Genomic DNA, 19,164 nt, shown 5'->3' on the forward strand with positions numbered 1-19,164 from the left:
TAGTATGGATAGCCCTTGTACATAATGGAAGGGTTGTTGGCTAGACAAGTTAGTCAATCAATGAGCATTTATTTTGACCATTACTAGGGTGTTTTAGTGGATTCAAAGCTCAATGTGAATCAACAATTTGAAAAGACAGTTAATACATTTAATGTGGGGCAACTAGATAGGACAGTGGTTAGAGCACCAGGTCTAAAATCAGGAAGACTCATTTTCCTGAGTTCAAATCTATCCTCAAACATTTACCAGCTGTATGACCCAGGGAAAGCCACTTATCCTGTATGACTTGGTGTTCTCATCTGTAAAATGAGCTAGAGAAGGAAATGGCAAATCACCATAGCCTCTTTGCCAAGGAAAACCCCAAATGAGGTCCCAAAGAATTGGACACAACTGAAAAATGATTGAACAGCAACACATCTAATGTAATCCTATCCTAAATCAAGTATAACATGGCATTAAGGACAATGGAAGTGGTAATTCTGCCATACCGTGGTGAGAAAGACCACATCTAGAGGCCTGTGTTCAGATCTGAATGCTACGTTTTAAGGAAATTGGCAAGTTGGAATCTGCCCAGAAGAGGACGATCAGAAGATAAAAGAAAGTAGTAATCAGGCCATTCAAGGATTGGTTGTAGAAACTAGTCTGGAGAAAAGAAAACTTGATTGACTAGGTATTTGCTGGTCTATCTTGAGAAGATACTAGTTTTGTCCTATTTGACCTTAGCAAATAGGGCAAAGAGATGTAGTTTATGTTAGATATAAAGATAAATTTCTTAGTAATTAGAGCTATTCAAAGGTGGAATAGATTCCAGTGGCCTATAGTGTTCTGCCTGGATATTTTTAAATGGTAATTTGGTGATTAGAATCTCTAGAATATTAGAGTTTGAAGGGACATTAGACCAATCAATACTGAAAAGGATTCACCACCCCAAACTAGTTCTCTATTTGAAGTCTTCCAAGAAAGCAGAACCCACTACTTCTTAAGGCATTCTCTTACATTTTTGGACAGCTCTAAAAATTAGCCTTCCCATGCCACCCCCACCCCCACCCTCGATATTAGGCTTCTATAGCTTTTTTGCAACTTGAAGTTATTTGCTCCTGGCTCTAACCTGTGTTATAGATAGAATTAATCTACTACCCTTCTTGGGTAAGTAGAATGAATTTGCAAAGTTTGTTTAATAAATCCCTGTAATAAAACAAAACAAGACAAAAACTTGACGAACCTTTAATGACATTTCTCTCAATTCTTTACCCTCAGAAAACTTAGCCACTCTTTGAGGTCCGGGTCAGATGACATCATTGTCATGAAACTTCTTCTGGCTCCTGGCCCCATTTGAGCTTTTGCTCCTTTGCTATCTCATCATAACATTGTAGCTCTCTTATGAATTCTGTGTTAGGTTCATTTGAGTACATGCCTTATCCTTGCTCCACTGTTAGATTTATTCATCTCTACTGTGATTAACACAGTACACCATATTATACATAACTAAAAAAAAGTTATATGAATTGAATTATTGGAGTTTCCTACATTTTGAAATTATAATCTAATTGCTTTAGTTAGGGACCCCAGAACACTGAGCCATTTGGGACTCCTTTGTCATCCTTTAGTTTGCTTTATGTAGTGAAAATTATTTATTATAATCACTGACTCACTTGTTTTTCCTTGTCAGTGTAGATCTTTACTTTCTTCCACGTGAACTATTCTGAGCATTCTCTGTGGCAAGTTATTGCTGTGTTCCATGCCCACTTTACATAGAGAAGGCTCAGGACAGTAACTTACTTAAATACTAGAATTCACAGGGCAGGTCACAGAAGGTATTGAGTTCTGAATTTTTCCATAGCTGGGTGGCTATGAAAAAAGATGGGCCCTGTTGGATCAGAGAATAATCTGATGGAGGAATCACATATAATGGTGCCTTTGAGAACACTGCAAAAATAGGAATGTTCCAGCATTTTAATGCAGAAACACAACCACTTTGTACAGGAATTCTCATTTGCTGATTTTCAAATAGAAGAATCATTCAAAACACAATAAGTATTTGCCCCTTGAAAACAAGAAACTAGGGACTGTCCCTAGGTCAGTATGGGTGTTATCTTTCCTTTCTGTTCAGTTGAGATGGTTCTCTCACATCCACCTCTCCGGAGTACCTTTCTGAGCCAATTACCTATGAATTTAACACATCTTTAGCATAAAATCTCTCAGAACTTTCAAATACACATTATACTAGGCACCTGGATCATCAGATTCTTGGGCAAAGGGGGTTCAGAATTAGCTACTTCAATATCCAGAGTGGTAGTAGCTGCTTGGAAATTATGTAGTACTAGTCAGATATGGGGCCATTGGCATATGGTGGCATGCCCCTGAAATCCCTGCTACTAGGGAGGCTTAGACTAATAAATTACTTGAGTTTAGGAATTCTAAACTGTAGTAGCCAGACAGTAAGTCTGGCATCAAAATTGTGTTGGAAAACCACTAGGCTGCCTAAAAAGAGGTAACCTAATTCATATTGGAAACAACAGGTTAGAGATTTTGTGCTGTTCAGTAGTTGGATGGAATCCGGAGTGGCTATTGTACTTGGATGAGATGAGGAGCACCAAAGAGGGAAGGAAGGAAGGAGAGGGAGAAAAGAAAAGAGAAGGAAAGGAGAGGGAAAAAGGAAGAAAGGAAGGCAGTGGAGGGAAGGAAGAAAGGATGGATGAATAGATGGATGGATGGATGGATAGATATGAGTTGAACAGTCTCTAAGGTTCCTTCCAACTCATATGTATAATTTTATATGTATGGGTACATGTATATGAGTATATGTCTTTCTTTGTATAATAATAACAGATTTTGTATTAACTCATTTATGTATAGGTATATACATACTTGAATGTATATACATCTAAACCCATTAGCTAAATAGTGATGTTGAAGGGCAAGTAACATTGAAGCTAATGATCAACTATAATCCATGCATTAGGATTCCATTTATACTACTGTTGTTAAAATTGTTTTATGTAGGATTCCTTGGTTAAAGCTATAAATAAATTTTAAATGTCTTCAGATTTTCCCAGTTATGTTTGCATTTCATTCTTCCTGTGGGCCACAGCAGGAATCAGGCTTAACCAACATTTTCATGTACTGATGATTGTAATCCAGGTGTAAGCTTTTACTTAAACTAATAAATTATTATCCTTCACCGTGGAAGTATAAACAAAGCCCTTAATTAATGAATTTTCTAATTGTTATTTCCTGCTGTGGATGTTAGCCAACATTTAGTTCTTACATGAATAATTTATCTGTTGTATTTTTTTAAAACCAAGACACTTATTTGAATCTTATCATAACTGTTGCACTTGTATTTTATTTTAGTTAAATAAAGAAAATAAGACTTTGAAAAGAATCAGCATGCTCTATATGGCTAAATTGGGGCCTGATGTTATAACTGAAGAGATAAATATTGATGATGAAGACTCAGCTACAGAAACAGAGGGAACCTCTGGGACTTGTGACTCTGTACAGTGTCAACAACAAATAAAAGGTAGGACTTGTTACTAAGCTCAAGATCATTTTCTTACTGACAATGAGGATATTACTAGTCAGATTCTATTTATACTTGTACTGGCCAAGCTCTGGCTTAGGATTCTGTACTGAGATTCTAGTCCTCAATGCATCAGCCAATATAAATATTGTGAGCACTTACTATTGTATAAATAGAGATTTTGAAGTAGAAGTCCTTAGTATTTTCCAAAATTCCCTATAATCTCTCCCAGTGTCTCCACCTTAGCAAGATCACGTTATTGGTGTTTAAGTGGATGTATGCTCCTCCCATTCTCTCTTTTTTGACCTATAACTGGGCTGAATTCAGGCAATTCTTTTGCTTTAGTTACTATTAATAAAACTTTATAAAATATAATGTTTAGTTATTGTATATTAATTTTAATTTTTACACTATGAATCCATCAATGTCAGAACCAATTAATTCATTACTGTAAATACTTTTCCTACAGAGAGTACTCCCTCCCGCTCTTACTTTTTCTCTTTTTTTCTTCTTCCATTCCTCCTTTCCCTTTCTGTCTTCCTTCCTTCCTTTCTTCCTCCTTCTCTCCTTCCCTACATTTGTCTGGCCAACCAGGATGTAAGTGGAATGGGACTGCCTTATTCTTGTCTTTATATTCCCAGCACTATATATGAAACAGCATGGTATAAATAAATAGTTACACACTCTCTCTCTCTCTCTCTCTCTCTCTCTCTCTCTCTCTCCTCTCTCTCTCTCTCTCTCTCTCTCTCTCTCTCTCTCCATCTCTCTCTCTCTCTCTCTCTCTCTCTCTCTCTCTCTCTCTCTCTCTCTCTCTCCCTCTCTCTCTCTCTCTCTCTCTCTCTCTCTCTCTCTCTCTCTCTCTCTCTCTCTCTCTCTCCTCTCTCTCTCTCTCTCTCTCTCTCTCTCTCTCCCTCTCTCTCTCTCCCACCCCATATATATATATCTCTGACCCTGGGCAAGTACATTTACCTCATAGTACTCTAGGCAGTTCTCTGAGACTAACGGCTATAGAGAAGGTACCAACGTTGTTTAGAGAATCTCCTATGCCAATGAAATCACAAGGCTAGACTCTCTTCCTAGGACCTAGCATAATGTCTTATACATAGTAGGGTGAAAAAGAAAGTTTTACTGATGCTCTCTTCCACAGATTAGATTCTTAAGTATTTGTTGAATTTCTTTGCTTTGCACTAAATTGAATTTTCTATAAGATCATGAACTTAAAATAGAGTCAGTGAGAAAAACAGTAAAGCAAAAGAAACAAATTCTGAGCTGATTTATTAACATTTCTTGCAACACTTGAATAAATGAAACAATTATAAAGACAGAACCAGAATCTTTAGCATTTGCTTTTTGTAAAGCATTTTCATTCTAACAAGTGTCAGTTTCCAATTTTCAACTACTATATCCCAATAATAAAAATACATATATATATAATAAATATATATATGAAGTAAATTAAGAAACAAAACATTCAAAAATTCAGAAGAGAAAATTACTGGCATTAGCCTTTCTATCAAACTAGGTTATATTCTGATTCAGTTCACATAAATGTCAGAAGGGCTATATATTGGCAGTTATTCAGGATTTTTCCTTCAAATCAAACCTTCCAAAGTATAAACTGCCTGTTGTTTGTTTATATTATATTGTGACAAGAGCCCATGACCACTAAGAAATAAAAAAGAAATTAGTACAATGGCTTAATTGGTTTTGCTGGAAGCTTTTAAAAAAAATATCTGCTTCCAAAAGGCCAGATGGTTTTTTCAGAATATGGGCTTTGTGGAATATAAGGAAACCAAAAAACCAATGCTTTTGCTATTTTGCAAATTCATTGTGTATGAATTATGATAACTTATTGTGGTGGAAGCTACGCAGTAAAAAATCATTAAAATGTGCCTTTGTTTTTTGCTCTTAAATATTGACTTAAATTGACTGAATGTAATATGTGGGCAGGTATTGGGGGTTCTTTTCCCCTGGTTACTTTAATTTTTTTTTAAATAGCCATTTGTTTCCCCTTTATTTTATACTTTTCTCTTTCAAAATCTAGACCTTCGAGATCAAATTTTGTCTGTACAAGAAGAAAAGAAGACATTGGCCATTGAACTAGAAAACCTGAGGTCCAAGCTTGTTGAAGTCCTTGAGGAAGTATGTATTATGGAATGCTGAAGTGAAGATTTTTATTTTTTAAATAATTTTTAGAATTGAATAAGAAAAAGTAAACCAGTTAGTTGTGGAATCAGTAACCTTTGATATAAATATTGAGTACTTTTAACTTTAACTGCTTGTGTCAATGGCTACTGAAACCATTTGTAATTCAACCTGGTAATATTGAGAGAGGAGTCACTAAATCTTTTGCTTTAGGACACAAACTTAATATTTTAGAGGGATGAAGAAGCAGTATTTTTTCCTTATTGTAATAGGGTCATTTGTGGATAGGCAATATTAGAAGAGAACAGAACAGTCTAAACCCATTCATTTTCAAATCAGGAAACTGAGTCTCACAAAGGAAAAGTAACTTGCCCAAAGTTAGATAGTTAGTTAGTGGCCCACCCATAGCTAACATTCAGTTCTCCTGGTTACATTTCCAGTGTTCTTTGTAATATGTTGATGGAATTGATTTTCAAAGACATTTGGAGAAATGTTTCCTTTATTAAAAATTTTCTTTAAGTCTAGCACAAATCCCCAACTTAAAGAATGGTGAGGAAGGAGTCTAAATGGTTCAAAAGCTTTTTTAGCCCAAAGGCCAGTACTATGGGATCATTTTGCTGCCTTGTCTTTGGTTCCAAAAAAAAAAAAAATTCAGTATGAGTGGGGAATATGTTGATGTTTTAGATAGGGTTGTAGTGATTAGATATTGAGTAGGGTAAATTATTTATTCAAACCTAATGTAAAATATAGATTTTTATTATAATATTAATAATATCTTTAATCCCTCAAAGTTAAAAGATTTAGAAGGTATAGGTCCTGCCTCTACAAGTACCAAATGCCTCCTAACCACCCCCCCACCCCACCCCGCCACCTGTTTGGTATATAGTCTTTGAGGCTTTGAGTAACTGACAAAGCTTTGGTTCAAATTCCTAGTTCAATATTCTTGCGGTCCTGTATTTCCTAGAGTGTGACTGTAGATTTCATTTATATTCATTTTAGGATCTCTGCTCAAGATTTTTGCCTTAAATATTATCATTTTTTTCATGCAGAGAATAAGATCTAAAAAAAACCCCAAAATTAAAACTTGCTCTGTGACTGGAGCAGTACTTGAGAATTTGAAAATGTTAAAAAAAAAATTTTAAGACTTTTAAGACTCCCTAATGTTTGCCTTTGAAAAGAACTTTTTTAGATGAAGATACAGTAATCTATTTGAAGCCATAAATATTTCTTGAATGTAAAGCAGAAATCTCACATTACCATATGGTCTCATTTTACACTTTGGTTGTTTCCTCCCCTCTAAAAATCTCACAACTTCTAGGTAAATAAAGTTAAACAAGAAAAAGCTGTTTTGAATTCAGAAGTTCTGGAACAAAGAAAAGTGCTAGAAAAATGCAATAGAGGTATGTATGTTCAGTTTCCTCAGCCCCCAAACTGTGCATAATTATACTTCAGTTGTTTCTGTTGTTACTGATTTATATTACTTTTAAGCAATGCCCAGGGATTTTTGGTCTTATAACAGAAATGAAATTTCAAATTTTGCTTTTCCATCCTCTTCTGGTATTTAATAGATGACATAAAGTCTTAGAGAATTTAAAAAGGCCCTTACAGATCATCTGGTACAACTATTTCATTTTATAGATGAAAATACTGAGGCCCAGAGAGGGAAAATAACTTGCCTAGGATTACACAACTCATTTATGGCAAATCATAGTATGTAGAACTCAAGCTCTTGACTCCTCATCTAGAGGGGTACAGGTTTCCTCTCTTTGGAGTACCCTACTCACCCTCCCCCTTCTCTGCTTCCTAGAATCCCAAATTCATTATACTTCTATATCAAACACTGCCTTTCTTCTATTCCTATTATGTTAGGAATATTTAGAAGTACTTTCTCGTGACAAATTGGGGCTTAGAAGAAATCCTTGAACACATTTTAAAAGCTTATCACCCCAGAATTAGCCCATCATACACTTGTTCAGGGTTCACTCTCACAGTGGCCATGCCCTCAGTAAATGCTTCTGAATTCATCCTTTTTCTTTACTTAAATAGGACTGTCACCTTTACTATAGTAGCTGGACAGAATGTAGCTACACACTGTCTTGCATATTGCCAATTTTTATATTAATTCTGGACAGAACCTTTGTGCCTATTTCTTCTGTAAAAAGAATAATAATGGCATAGTAGAGATAGGGTGTCCTAAGTCAGGAAGACTTGGGTTCAAATCCCACTTTTAAAATTTAGTAGTTGTGTGGCCAGTGGGCAAGAGGTCCCTTAATTATTGAATCTCAGTTTCCTTATCTGTAAAATGGGAATAATAATTCATTGTAATAAATATCTATAATACCAACTTTCTCCAAGTAGTAATTTTAGGTGGTATGTTATAGGTGGGGGGAGGACTGGATCTGTAATTTCATCAATAAGTGGAACATCCAGTGAGGAAATAGCCTTGACTAATGCAGATCTCTCTTTAATAGCTTTTAATATTAGATAGTTGTTGGTGGCACTTAGAGGTTTTGAGAGTTGCCCATATATATATTGGAAACTTAAATAAGATAATATATTAAAATATTTACACACTTGGAAGTGATGTATCAGTATCAGTGGTGGCTGCTATTGTTAGGAGTAGGGGTAATCAGTCAACAAGCCTACCATGTTTCAGGCACAGGGCCAAATTGCAGAGATACCAAGAAATTAAACGGCAGCAGCAACAACAACAACAACAACAACAAAACAGCCCTTGAGTTCAGGAAGTTCACCCTAGTCAGGTTCCCAGTGATTAAATACAGTTTCAATGAGGATTATAAGGAAATCTTTGCCATTATGTTACAGATATTTCAGCAACCTATAAAAATAAAGCGTCATTAGGGAGTAGTTAGGTGGCTCTGTGAATTAAGATGTAAGTCCTGGTTTCAAATTTGGCCTCAGACTTTTCTTATTGTGTCACCCTAGTCAAGTCACTTAACCCCCATTGCCTAGCCTTTGCCGCTCTTTAGTTCATTGATTTTAAGGTGAAAGGTAAGAGTTTTTTAAATTAAAAATAACATTTTAAAATAAAAAATAAATTTATGTAATCAGCTGTTGATTTGTAAACTCTTAAGAAGCATAATACGAATGTTAAGCTATATTATCCATTTTATTATAGAATCATAAGATTTTAGATTTAGAAGGAACCTTACAGTTCATCTGGCCCACCTTATCTTTGCAGCATACCACTCTTGCTACCATTTTGTAGATAATGAAAATTGAGGCCCAAAGAGATTGAGCTATGCCATTACATTTATTATGCCTGCTTTCTTTAAGGACTATGCTGATTTTTTTCACAAGCTTATTCTCCAAGCCTTAGATTATTTTTTTTTTGTGATACTAATATGGTTTTTAAAAAAATCATGTTGTTAATGGGTTAATAATACTGACATTGGATTATTTATAAGTGTACGTATAAAGAATAATTTCCTTGAGTAACAGTCAGGGGATGTCAAAAGCCATTGCATGTGACAGTTTACCTTTTGACTATAGTGTATTGTCGTAGAAGAGAGGCTTTTGCTGTAGACCTTAAAATTGTCTTAAATATTCTTTGTCTTGTTCATAAAGTTTCTTTTAAAAATGTGATGGAAAATCAGTTGACTCTCAGTGACCTATAATCCACATCACAAAGTGCCACTTATATTGCTTTACCTCCATATGACTGTTAGGCTTTTGTCCAAGGAAGCAGAGGATTTATAGAGTATGGAGTTTGAAATTCTATGTCATTACGCCGGAAACCAGTCCTTAGCCAGTTAGGACTGAAGTGCATCGACAGAGCAGTGAGTGAAAGCAATTATTAAGAGAGCCCTTTTTTGGAGGGGGAGGGATTTTATTGATATGACTTATAGGTTAAGATTGAGGCACACTGGCAAAAGAAGATGAGAAAGTGAACAGAGTACCTCCCTGTATTATGCCTAATGTCTGTCAGTATCACTACTCCCTCCCTTCCTTCAGCATTGCATTAACAAAATGTGACACAATTTAAAAGGTAGCAAAGAAATTGGGCTGATGTTTTCTGATGTGCTTTTTTTTTTCTAATGGTATCAAATAGTGTAAACCTCTAATGCTGATTTCTAACTCTGCAAAGTCAACAGTCAGTCCTTCCTTTACTGTCTAAAATGTATCAGTACTCCCAAATCTGTGATCTCATTGATATGACATAATTTGAGCAATATCAATCACAACTTATCCATTCTCTATGCAACTCTTGTGGCTATCAGTGAAGCCATTAGAGACTGTCCCTCATTTATTCCTTGCTCTTGACTGGAGGCTAGCCTATCTTCTTTTCCCCCAGTCATCCATTTCTTTCATGATATCCTTTTGATTCTTTCTGATTCATTCCTTGTTAATACTGTAGCATTCTATGTTATTTAAAACTGCTTTGAGGTATAGCTAAACGGTCCTTTGAGATTGTCTAATTTAACCCTTTAGTTTTTCAAATGAGGGAAACAAGGATCTGGAAAGTGAAGTCATTTGCCCGAAGTCATGTCAGTACTAACACAGTTCTGAATTCTAATCAAATGGTCTACATCTTTGACAAATAATAGCTAAAATTTTTTTAGTTCTTTAAGGTTGACAAGCTGCAATATCTTTTTAGATCCTCACAACAACCCTGGGAGTTAGGTGCTGTCATTATCTCCATTTCACAGATAAGGACACTGAGATAAAGGCTAAATGGCACACCTAGGGTCACACAAGTTGTAAGAGTCTGAGGTTGGATTATGAACTCTAGTCTTCCAAATCCCCACTCTAAAGCTTTACCCACTGCTCTACCTAGCTGCCTCATTAAAATAAGCTTCTTAATCATGATCCTGTCCTCATCCTTTTAACAGTGTCCATCCTAGCAGTAGAAGAGTATGAAGAAATGCAGGTGAACCTTGAATTGGAAAAGGATCTTCGGAAGAAAGCAGAGACGTTTGCACAAGAGGTGAGTGTAGCTCATAAAAGCAAAACTGAGGCTGGTTTTAAATAGAACAAAGAAAGAATAAATGTCTTTGCCTATGGCAGACAAGTTGGACTTTCTGAGTTAGGGGTAGAACATGGCACATTAATTTCATCATCCACTGACAACCCTATATATGATTTGAAGGCTGGACCACTCACAGCCAGGTTGTCAAGAGGCTGCAGAGAGCCTTGGAACCTATGGCGTTCTCTTTGGATGAGGTAGGCTGATAAAGGTTCTTCTTTTTAAATATTCTACAATGCTATCTTCCCATCAGGCGATTTTTCCACTGGCCCTGGAACTTTGCCATAATGTGTATCCACTCTTCCAGTCACTCCCTAGTTGTAATGGTTCTCTTCTTACCTTGGAGATGAGAGCCCTAGCAAGCAGCACCCTGATCACATTCCTTTTGTCTTACATGCTGTTTAGTTCATTCTTTCATTCAGTGGGCCTTCTATTTTCCCTTTATTGTAATCTCTGATTTATCCTGTCGGTATCTTATTTGTACATAGTTGTTGACACATTCATCTCCCTCATTAGACTGTGAGTTCCTTGTGAGCAGGGACCATCTTTTGTCTTTCTTTGTATCCCCTGCCTGGCACATAGGAGGTGTTTAATATAAGCTTGTTGACTGACTGAGTAGGGTACTGTGCTAGGTAATGAGGGAGATGAAAAGTGAAATAATTTAAAGATTTCCACTTGCCTTTAGGCAGAATACAGTTTTGGAATGGGGGGTGGGGGTGAGAAATAAGACAGATGCCCAAATAGCAAAAGGATATGAGAAAAGTGCAGTGTTGTGAGAATTTAGAGCAAAGTATTAATAATAGGTGACATTTTTAAAACTTTATAAGGCACTTTGTTTCTGTTTCTTAATTTGAGTCATATAACAACCCAATGCAAAAAAAACAAAACAAAACTACAGACTCAGAGGGGGTTAATAAGTAGCTTGTACTTGATCAGACATTTAGTAAGATCCAGAGGTGAGATTCAGATATAGCCCTCTTTAACTCCCAAGCCTAGATCTTTTCCCATTACTCCATATTATTACTACTGTTACTAACTAACGTACTATATCCCAGGCATCGTGGTAAGTGATTTATAATGATGATATCTCTTAAAATAATAATGCTTCTTTTTTCAAAAAATTCTTACCTTCCACCTTAGAATTAATACTGTATATTGATTCCAAGGCAGAAGAATGGTAAGAGGTAAACAATGGGGGTTAAGTGACTTGTCAGGGTCACATCATTAGGAAGTTTCTGAGGCCAGATTTTAAGCAGTGCAATGACATAATAATCATCCTTGTGGATAGAGGATATTCAGCTGGTATTCTACAGAATGGCTTAAAGTGGGGGAGAGATTAGAGTTTAATGGTTTCACTAGGAGCAATCATACTTGCCCAAATGAGAGGTAATAGGGACCTGGATTAGAGAAGTGGCAATAAGCATGGAAATGGGGTAGATGTGGAAGGTATTTTGAAAATAAAAACTATACTATCTGGCACCTAATTGTTGTAGAAAAGAAAGGGCTCTCAAAGATGGCATCAAGATTTAGAACATGGAAGAGCAATGATACTCTTAACAGAATTAGAGGAATTGGGAAGAAATTTGGGTTTAGGTAGAAAGATGAGTTCAGTTCAGGACTGTGTTAGCTTGGAAGGCCTGTATGACCAGGAGATAGTTCAAAATTCAGATCTAGAGCTGGGTAGAGAGGTCATAACTAGAGTTAGATTTGAGAGTAATTCTCAGAATTGACAATAGAAGTTATGAGATTATAGAGAAAAAAAAAACGGACAAGGACAGCTGACTGGGGAAATCCAACATTTACAGCAGAGGTTCTTAACTATTTTTGTGTCCTGAACCTCTTTGACAATCTGGTGAAGCCAAGGGCCCCTTCTCAGAATATAAAACACATAAAATTATAGAAGAAACCAGTTCTATTAAAATGGTTATTGAAATATATTAAAAAACAAATTCAGGTTCACAGACCTCAGGCTAACAACCTCTGATAAGGGAGTAGGAGGAAGAGAAGCAAGCAATGGAGAGAAAAGAAGTCGTCAAAAGCAGGCTGAAGACTAAGAAGAGTGTGGCACTTAGTCTTAACTTTTTGAAATGATAGATGCTATAACTGGATGGAACTGTGTAAGTTATTGGAGTAAGATTCATTTACATGCAATCTCCTGAATATGTGTATCATCCTGTGGGACTTAGGGGAGGTATTTAAAGGGTAAAAATGGAAGGGCTGTCTTCTATAGAAAATCTAATGCCTTTTTCCCAATCTTCATCCTTGACCTCTGAGCAGTATTTGACATCAATCATCCTCTCCTACTGGTTGCTCATTCCTTAATTGCTTTTCCCCACATTTCTTTCTCTAGGTTTTTCTTTTATTATCTTACAGCATCTTCTTTGTCACCTTTGCTGGATCATTATCTCTCTCACATGCCCTAGCTATGGACTATTAAGTACCCAAAAGTTCTGTCCTGGTGGTTCTTTTTCTCTTCCATCTTAGTTGGTTACCTTGCCATCTCTCAAGGGTTTAGTTACCATCTCAGTGAATGTCTCCAAGATATTCATCTCTCTCTCGTGAGGTCAGTCCTAAATGCTTATTTGGGACATTTCAGACTGAATATCTTACGTAATTTCAAATTTAGCACATCAAAAAGAGAACATTATTTTTCCCTGTAAAACTCATTCTTCTCCTGAAATCTCCTATTTGAGTACAGAGCACTACCATCCTTCCAGTCATATGAATTTACAACCTCAGGATCATCCCTATTATTCCTCATTACACCTCACTCCACATTTCCAATCAATTCTGCAAAATCTTTTCGTTTCTACCTCCACAAAAATCCACTTCTTTCTCTATACTCATCCAGCCATCACCTTAGTTTAGACTCTCATCACCTCTAGCCTGGACTATTCTAATAGCCTTCTAATAGGTTTCTCCTTCCTGGGCCATTTTCCACACTGCAGTCAAAGTGATTTTCCTAAAGTGCATGTCTGACCATGTCAATTCCACTGCTCCACTTCAATGGTTTCTCATTACCTCTAGGATCAAATATATACTCTTCTGACATTTAAAGCCTTTCAGGAACTGGTCTTAATCTGTCTTTTCAGTCTTCTTATAAATTACTTTCCTCCATTAGACTGTGAGTAGAGACTGGGGGTTTTGTTTGTTTATTTTGTTTTTTGTATACTTAGCATTCAGCACAGTCAGTACCTGGCTCATAGAAAGGGCTAAATAAATTCTTGTTGACTTCATGCCCTCTTTAGTCTGGCCAAACTGGCCTTCTTTCCGTGCTTTATACAATATACTTGTCATCTATGCCTGAAATGCAGCCCCTTTCCCCAGTCTTTTTTCTCTGCTTCGTAGAATCCCTTGCTCTCTCTAAGATTTAGTGCAAGCATCACTTTTTACACAAAATGGTTTCTGAAACTTGTCACCACCACCATTACCAAGTACTCCTGCCTTTCCCATAAAATCACCTACTATTTACCTTAAACAGACCTGCACATATGCATGTTGTTTCCCCCTAGAACATAAACTTCTTGAGTGTAACAACTAATTCACCTTGGGCATTTGATCCCCAGTACTAGTTGGCATTTAATAAATTCTTGTACATTGATTGATTAAATGGTTGACTGAAGGGAAAGAAAGCCCAGACTGGAAAGGCATGGAAGGAAGTCAGAGACCCAGGATTATAGGAAGGACATTTGAAAATCAGGTTCTGGTTTGGTGATATAGCCTGTCCATGCTTAAATGTCATTATCCTGCCATTGTGCCTTGGGAAAGGTTTAATCAAAGATGATCTAATTCAAAGTATTATGATTTGGTTCTTTCATAAACTCTAATAAAAGGTAAGTAAACATTGTCATGTTATGCCTTGAAGGAAAAAAAAGGAACTGCTGTGTGTCAGAGCCCTCTGGGGGGAAAAAACGCTGTTAGAAGTATGAATAATGGACATAAATAAGCGATGAGATTGTGAGGGTGGGGGAGGAGAAGATATCAGCATGAATGTGTCTACCTTGCTGAAGTGAAAAGGTTGACTGGTTTTGACCTGAATGCCAGGGTCATATTTTGAGAGACATTTTAAGTTTCCCATCTGTTCTTTATAGAATGTTAGAAAACAAAGCTGCTTGGGGAAGACCTTGAAGGCCATGGTAGTAGTGTAGAGGAGAGATGGAAGAAGAAAGATTCCACAAAGAATAAGAAAATGAATGTTGCTCTTCCATGCATGTAGCAAGCCTATAATAAATATTAATTGATAATGATAACAACATTGCCATGTTAACCCCAATGAGAAAACTAAATGGAAAGGTGAGGTAGGGGATGAGGTCAGGAGCAGTGGTATTAATGTACCAGTAACAAGGATACTTGCATTAATGCTAAACATAAAAAAAAGAAAATACCTAAAACATTTTTACAAATCTAGGGCAAATGTACCTTATTGTGATGATGAATCTTTTTCTCTTTTTCTTAAAGATAAAATCAGATTGAAAAAAGTGTAAGGGGGGAAAAATGAATAAGAAATAACTCAGTACTAGAAAATATGAAACTCAATGTATTTAATGAAACTCATCACTCAGTTGTTTCTTTTGTACTGTATTAAGATTAAAAATTTGTGCATGTTTTCAGTATATCTTTCCAACTTTTTGTTGGAAGCTACTTTAACATCTTTTGATTATATGGTTCATATGCTAGCTAATATAACTTAGAGTGAACAATTATTTATGAAGTAAAACAGTCCTTGCCTATAAGAAGCTTAAATTTTAGCTAGTGGAGACAACATAGGTAGAAATAATAATAAAAACTAGCATTTATAGAGAACCTTAACGTTTGCAAAGTGCTTTATAAATATTATCTCATTTGATCCTCACAACAACCTAGGAATTAGGTTTATTTATTATCCACCCATTTTATAAATGAGGAAACTGAAGCAGACTAAAGTTAAGTGACTTGACCAAGGCCACATAGCTAGTAAATTAATAAAGCTAGATTTGAACTGTAGTCTTCCTGATTCTATGTCCAGTACTGTATACCTGGATGCCTCAGATTAGGGTGTGAAGGCACTAGCAGCTGGGAGAGAATCAAGAAAAGCTTCATATAGGTACAGAGCCTTGGAGAAAACTAGGGATTTTAAGAGATGCATATAAGGAGGGAGGAATGAATTCCAAGCTATTCCTGCCTCTTTCAGCATATTTGTTTGTAATAATAATGATGACATTTATAGCAAATCCTTTATATTTATACAAATTTGCTTTAGTGTTGACAAGGTACTTTCACATGTGTTCTCCTTTGATCCTAATGAGAAATTGTTTGGGCAGGTGGTATTCTGATCCTTGTTTTACAGAGAATGAAACTGAAGCTCAGAGAAATTAGCAGAAGTCACAATTACTAATCTCTCAAAGGATTAGATTACCTTTTAAGTTTTTGGTGATCCATTTCCTCCTTCTTGGAGTCTTCATCCCTCTCTTGAAATCTAGTCTGTTATTGCCAGTTCAGGTTAAGTCCCTTGCCCTTCGTGATGTCTTTCTCCCATCCCAGTCCACACAGATTTCTTCCTCTTGACAAGTTCCCTACAGCCCATTGTTTGTCCTGCTCACTTGACATTTAGCTATATACTAAACACACTATTGTCTGCAGATATGTGTAAAGCATCTGCTCTGGGTAAAGCCTTCTGCTAGCACTAGGCTTATGAAGACAGAAATGAATAATAGTTCTTGTCCTGAAGATGTTTAACATCCTAATGGAACATATACCAACCAGAAACACAACATTTTATGTGTATGTTTTATTTCCCCTACTAGATGCTAATGGATATAGAACTTTGTAGTGTAAATATTTATATATTTCTTGACAGACTTCCATGGAAAAGACACTGTGTTAGGTGTTGTGGGGGCACCTAATGAAGTACCTGGAACTAAAGGTTGATGAGGAGTAGGAAGAGATGTTTCAACAAACTGTATCAGTAACTAGACAGAGATAAAGCATGCTTTTTTGGCATTTGAGTTTAAAGAATGCAGTTTTGCTCACTTGATATCAGCCAACCTTTCATAATTCAAGCTATTTCTCAAGAGATCTTTCTAGGTCTCTCCTTCCCTAGATCTGGTTATATTCTTGTGCTCAAAACCTTTCAGCAACTCCCTTCTGCCTCCTGAGTAAAGTTTCTTAGCCTAGTATCTGCAATTCCACTACTCACTCTACCTCTCACACTCCTCCCTTCTCTATACTCCTGTGCTTCAGTCAAGGTGAGCTTCCTATAACTCCTCTCATCTCTTCTCCCTTGGCATACTTTTCTGCCTCCATAATTTTTGCTCAAGCTGTTCTCAGTGCCTATATCCTATTTTCCCACTTGCATCTTTTAAAGTTTCTCTCTATTGCCATTTCTTTCAGGAGTGCATACCTTACCCTTCCAGGTATCAATGACCCTTCTTTCCCCTCCCTACAATCTCCTGTAGCACTTTGCTTGTATCTCCATAATGCATTTACCATGTTATTATTTCTTGCACTTACTTCTGTGTGGATCCTCTTCTTCTTCTCCTTAGCTATAACATTTACATAGCACTTTAAAGTTGGAAAAGGACTGTGCATCTGTTAACTCATTTGCTAAGATCTTGAGTTGTAAAGAAAGGCCAAAAAAAGCAGTCCCCATCCTCAAGGAGTTCATAGTCTAATGGGGGAAGGGAGTGCTCCAAAGCTTCTTACTTGGTCATACAGTTAGAAATACTGAGGTTTTTTTGAGGTTTCTTCTCTACTACTTTAGTCAACAAATATTTACTATCACCTACTAAGAGCAAAACACTATGGTTGGGAATGTGCCAAGATAAGGTCCCTGAGCTGTCAGAGACCACTATAATATAATAATAATAATGTTAATTTAAAATAATGTTGATAATTAATATTTATATACACTTACTATGTGCCAGGCTCTATACTAAGCACTTTACAAATTTATCACATTATGTTTTCACAACAACCCTGGAAGTAGATTTTATTATCTTCATTTTACAGATGAGGAAACTGAAGCAAACGGGTTAACTAAACTGCCCAGGGTCACACAGCTAGTTCGTATCTGGGGAAGAATTTGAAAACGGGTCTTGCTGACTCTAGGCCTGGCACTCTTAACTATTTATTTTTGGTCCAACCTTTCCATTTCACAGATAAGAAAACTGATGCCCAAAAAAGACAAATTGCTTGTGTAGGGTAACCAAGGAGTAGAGCCAGGATTCAACTTCAGGTCTGACCTGAAATCTAGTACTCTGTTCAGTTATACTGCTCTTCCTCTCATAGCATATGTCTAGTGCCAATGAATAACACAGGCAGTGAGTCCTATAGGAAATTGAGAGTTCTAATGCTTTAAATGCACATGTTTTACAAAATAATACTGGATGACAGACCAGGACTGCTATGCCAGGCTTCCCTGCAGCTGATGTTGCTGTTTGTGAATGCCAAGCTCTGAAAATTAATCAGGGTGCAAATAATAGTGTTCTGTCGTGCTTCTGCATGAAAAAAAGTATCTTAGTTGAGTGTATTCTACACATGAGAGACTGACAGGTGGAAGCACACGCTTCCAAAGAGCAGATCGACGGCATTCATGTTGTTCCTGCCTCTAGTTCCTACAGATGGTGGAATTGAGATGTTTTGTTTTCCAGGAAAAGCTCAATCTTTATTGCCTGTCTCTGGCCCCATCCCTCATTCACTTAAGAACCATTAATTAAGTTCCCCTATATGTCTTGATACATAGTGCTAGGCACTGAAGGGCAAATACAGATGAAGAAGGCATGGCCCCTGTCCTCAAGGAGCTTGCTCCCTGTATTATTTATTCAGTCTCAACAAATATTTATTGGATGTCTGCTATTTGCAAGGCATCATGCCATCTTCTGGTTTGTGTTCCCCTGGCAATGATTTGGGTGGTAGTAAGTGACTCTCATGCCCTGTCCTTGAAAGGGAAAGGAGGAAGGAGGAGAGACCTCAGAGGAAAGTGGCCTCATTAGGTGATCAGTTCTACAAGCATGCCTAATCAAAGGACTGTGGTAATTCCCTGTCCTTGTTGGAAAAAAAAGAATATATCTAGATGTGCTTATGGAACATGTGGATGCTATATCCTTTTTAAAAGGGACATTGAGTATCTGAAGACTGGAATACTAATCCAGAGAAATAAGCCTAATTTCAGAGTAAAAAAAAAAATCTGACCTTGGAATCACCCTCCTGCTTACATGTAGAGAGTGAATGAAAAAGAATATCAGTTGAGTAAAAAAAGAAAAATCATTTTCACTCCTGTTAACTACTGTTGACATTTCCATGGGAGGAAATACAAAGTTATCCCCCCAAAGTTGCTAAGTATTTTCTTGGTTTGAATTTACATGGCTGCATTAAATGCTGTCTCTTTTTTCCCTCTAGCATCTTAGCTCAGCTTAAAGAGCCTTTAAGATGTATTCCTTTACCTACCCTGGAAATGAAAATTCAATGGGCCTTTCTTTTCCTTTTCATCAAGTTGCACTTGGAGATCTAAGTGGAACAGTTTGTCTATTTC

At 36.6% G+C, this 19,164-nt stretch overlaps 1 protein-coding gene across 3 annotated transcripts in view; it reads left to right on the forward strand.

Annotated features, from left to right (window-relative positions):
- SHTN1 (shootin 1) overlaps positions 1-19,164 on the forward strand; it is a 116,805-nt gene that overhangs the window by 46,021 nt on the left and 51,620 nt on the right. For all 3 annotated transcript variants that reach the window (XM_007478928.3, XM_007478930.3, XM_007478932.3), the window contains exons 5-8: positions 3,355-3,523; positions 5,568-5,665; positions 6,987-7,068; positions 10,522-10,616. In XM_007478928.3, coding sequence (XP_007478990.1) covers positions 3,355-3,523; positions 5,568-5,665; positions 6,987-7,068; positions 10,522-10,616 — 444 coding nt within the window. The remainder of the gene's footprint in view (positions 1-3,354; positions 3,524-5,567; positions 5,666-6,986; positions 7,069-10,521; positions 10,617-19,164) is intronic.

Source organism: Monodelphis domestica, chromosome 1 (assembly GCF_027887165.1).
Source record: "Monodelphis domestica isolate mMonDom1 chromosome 1, mMonDom1.pri, whole genome shotgun sequence".
Classification (NCBI taxonomy): Eukaryota; Metazoa; Chordata; class Mammalia; order Didelphimorphia; family Didelphidae; genus Monodelphis; species Monodelphis domestica.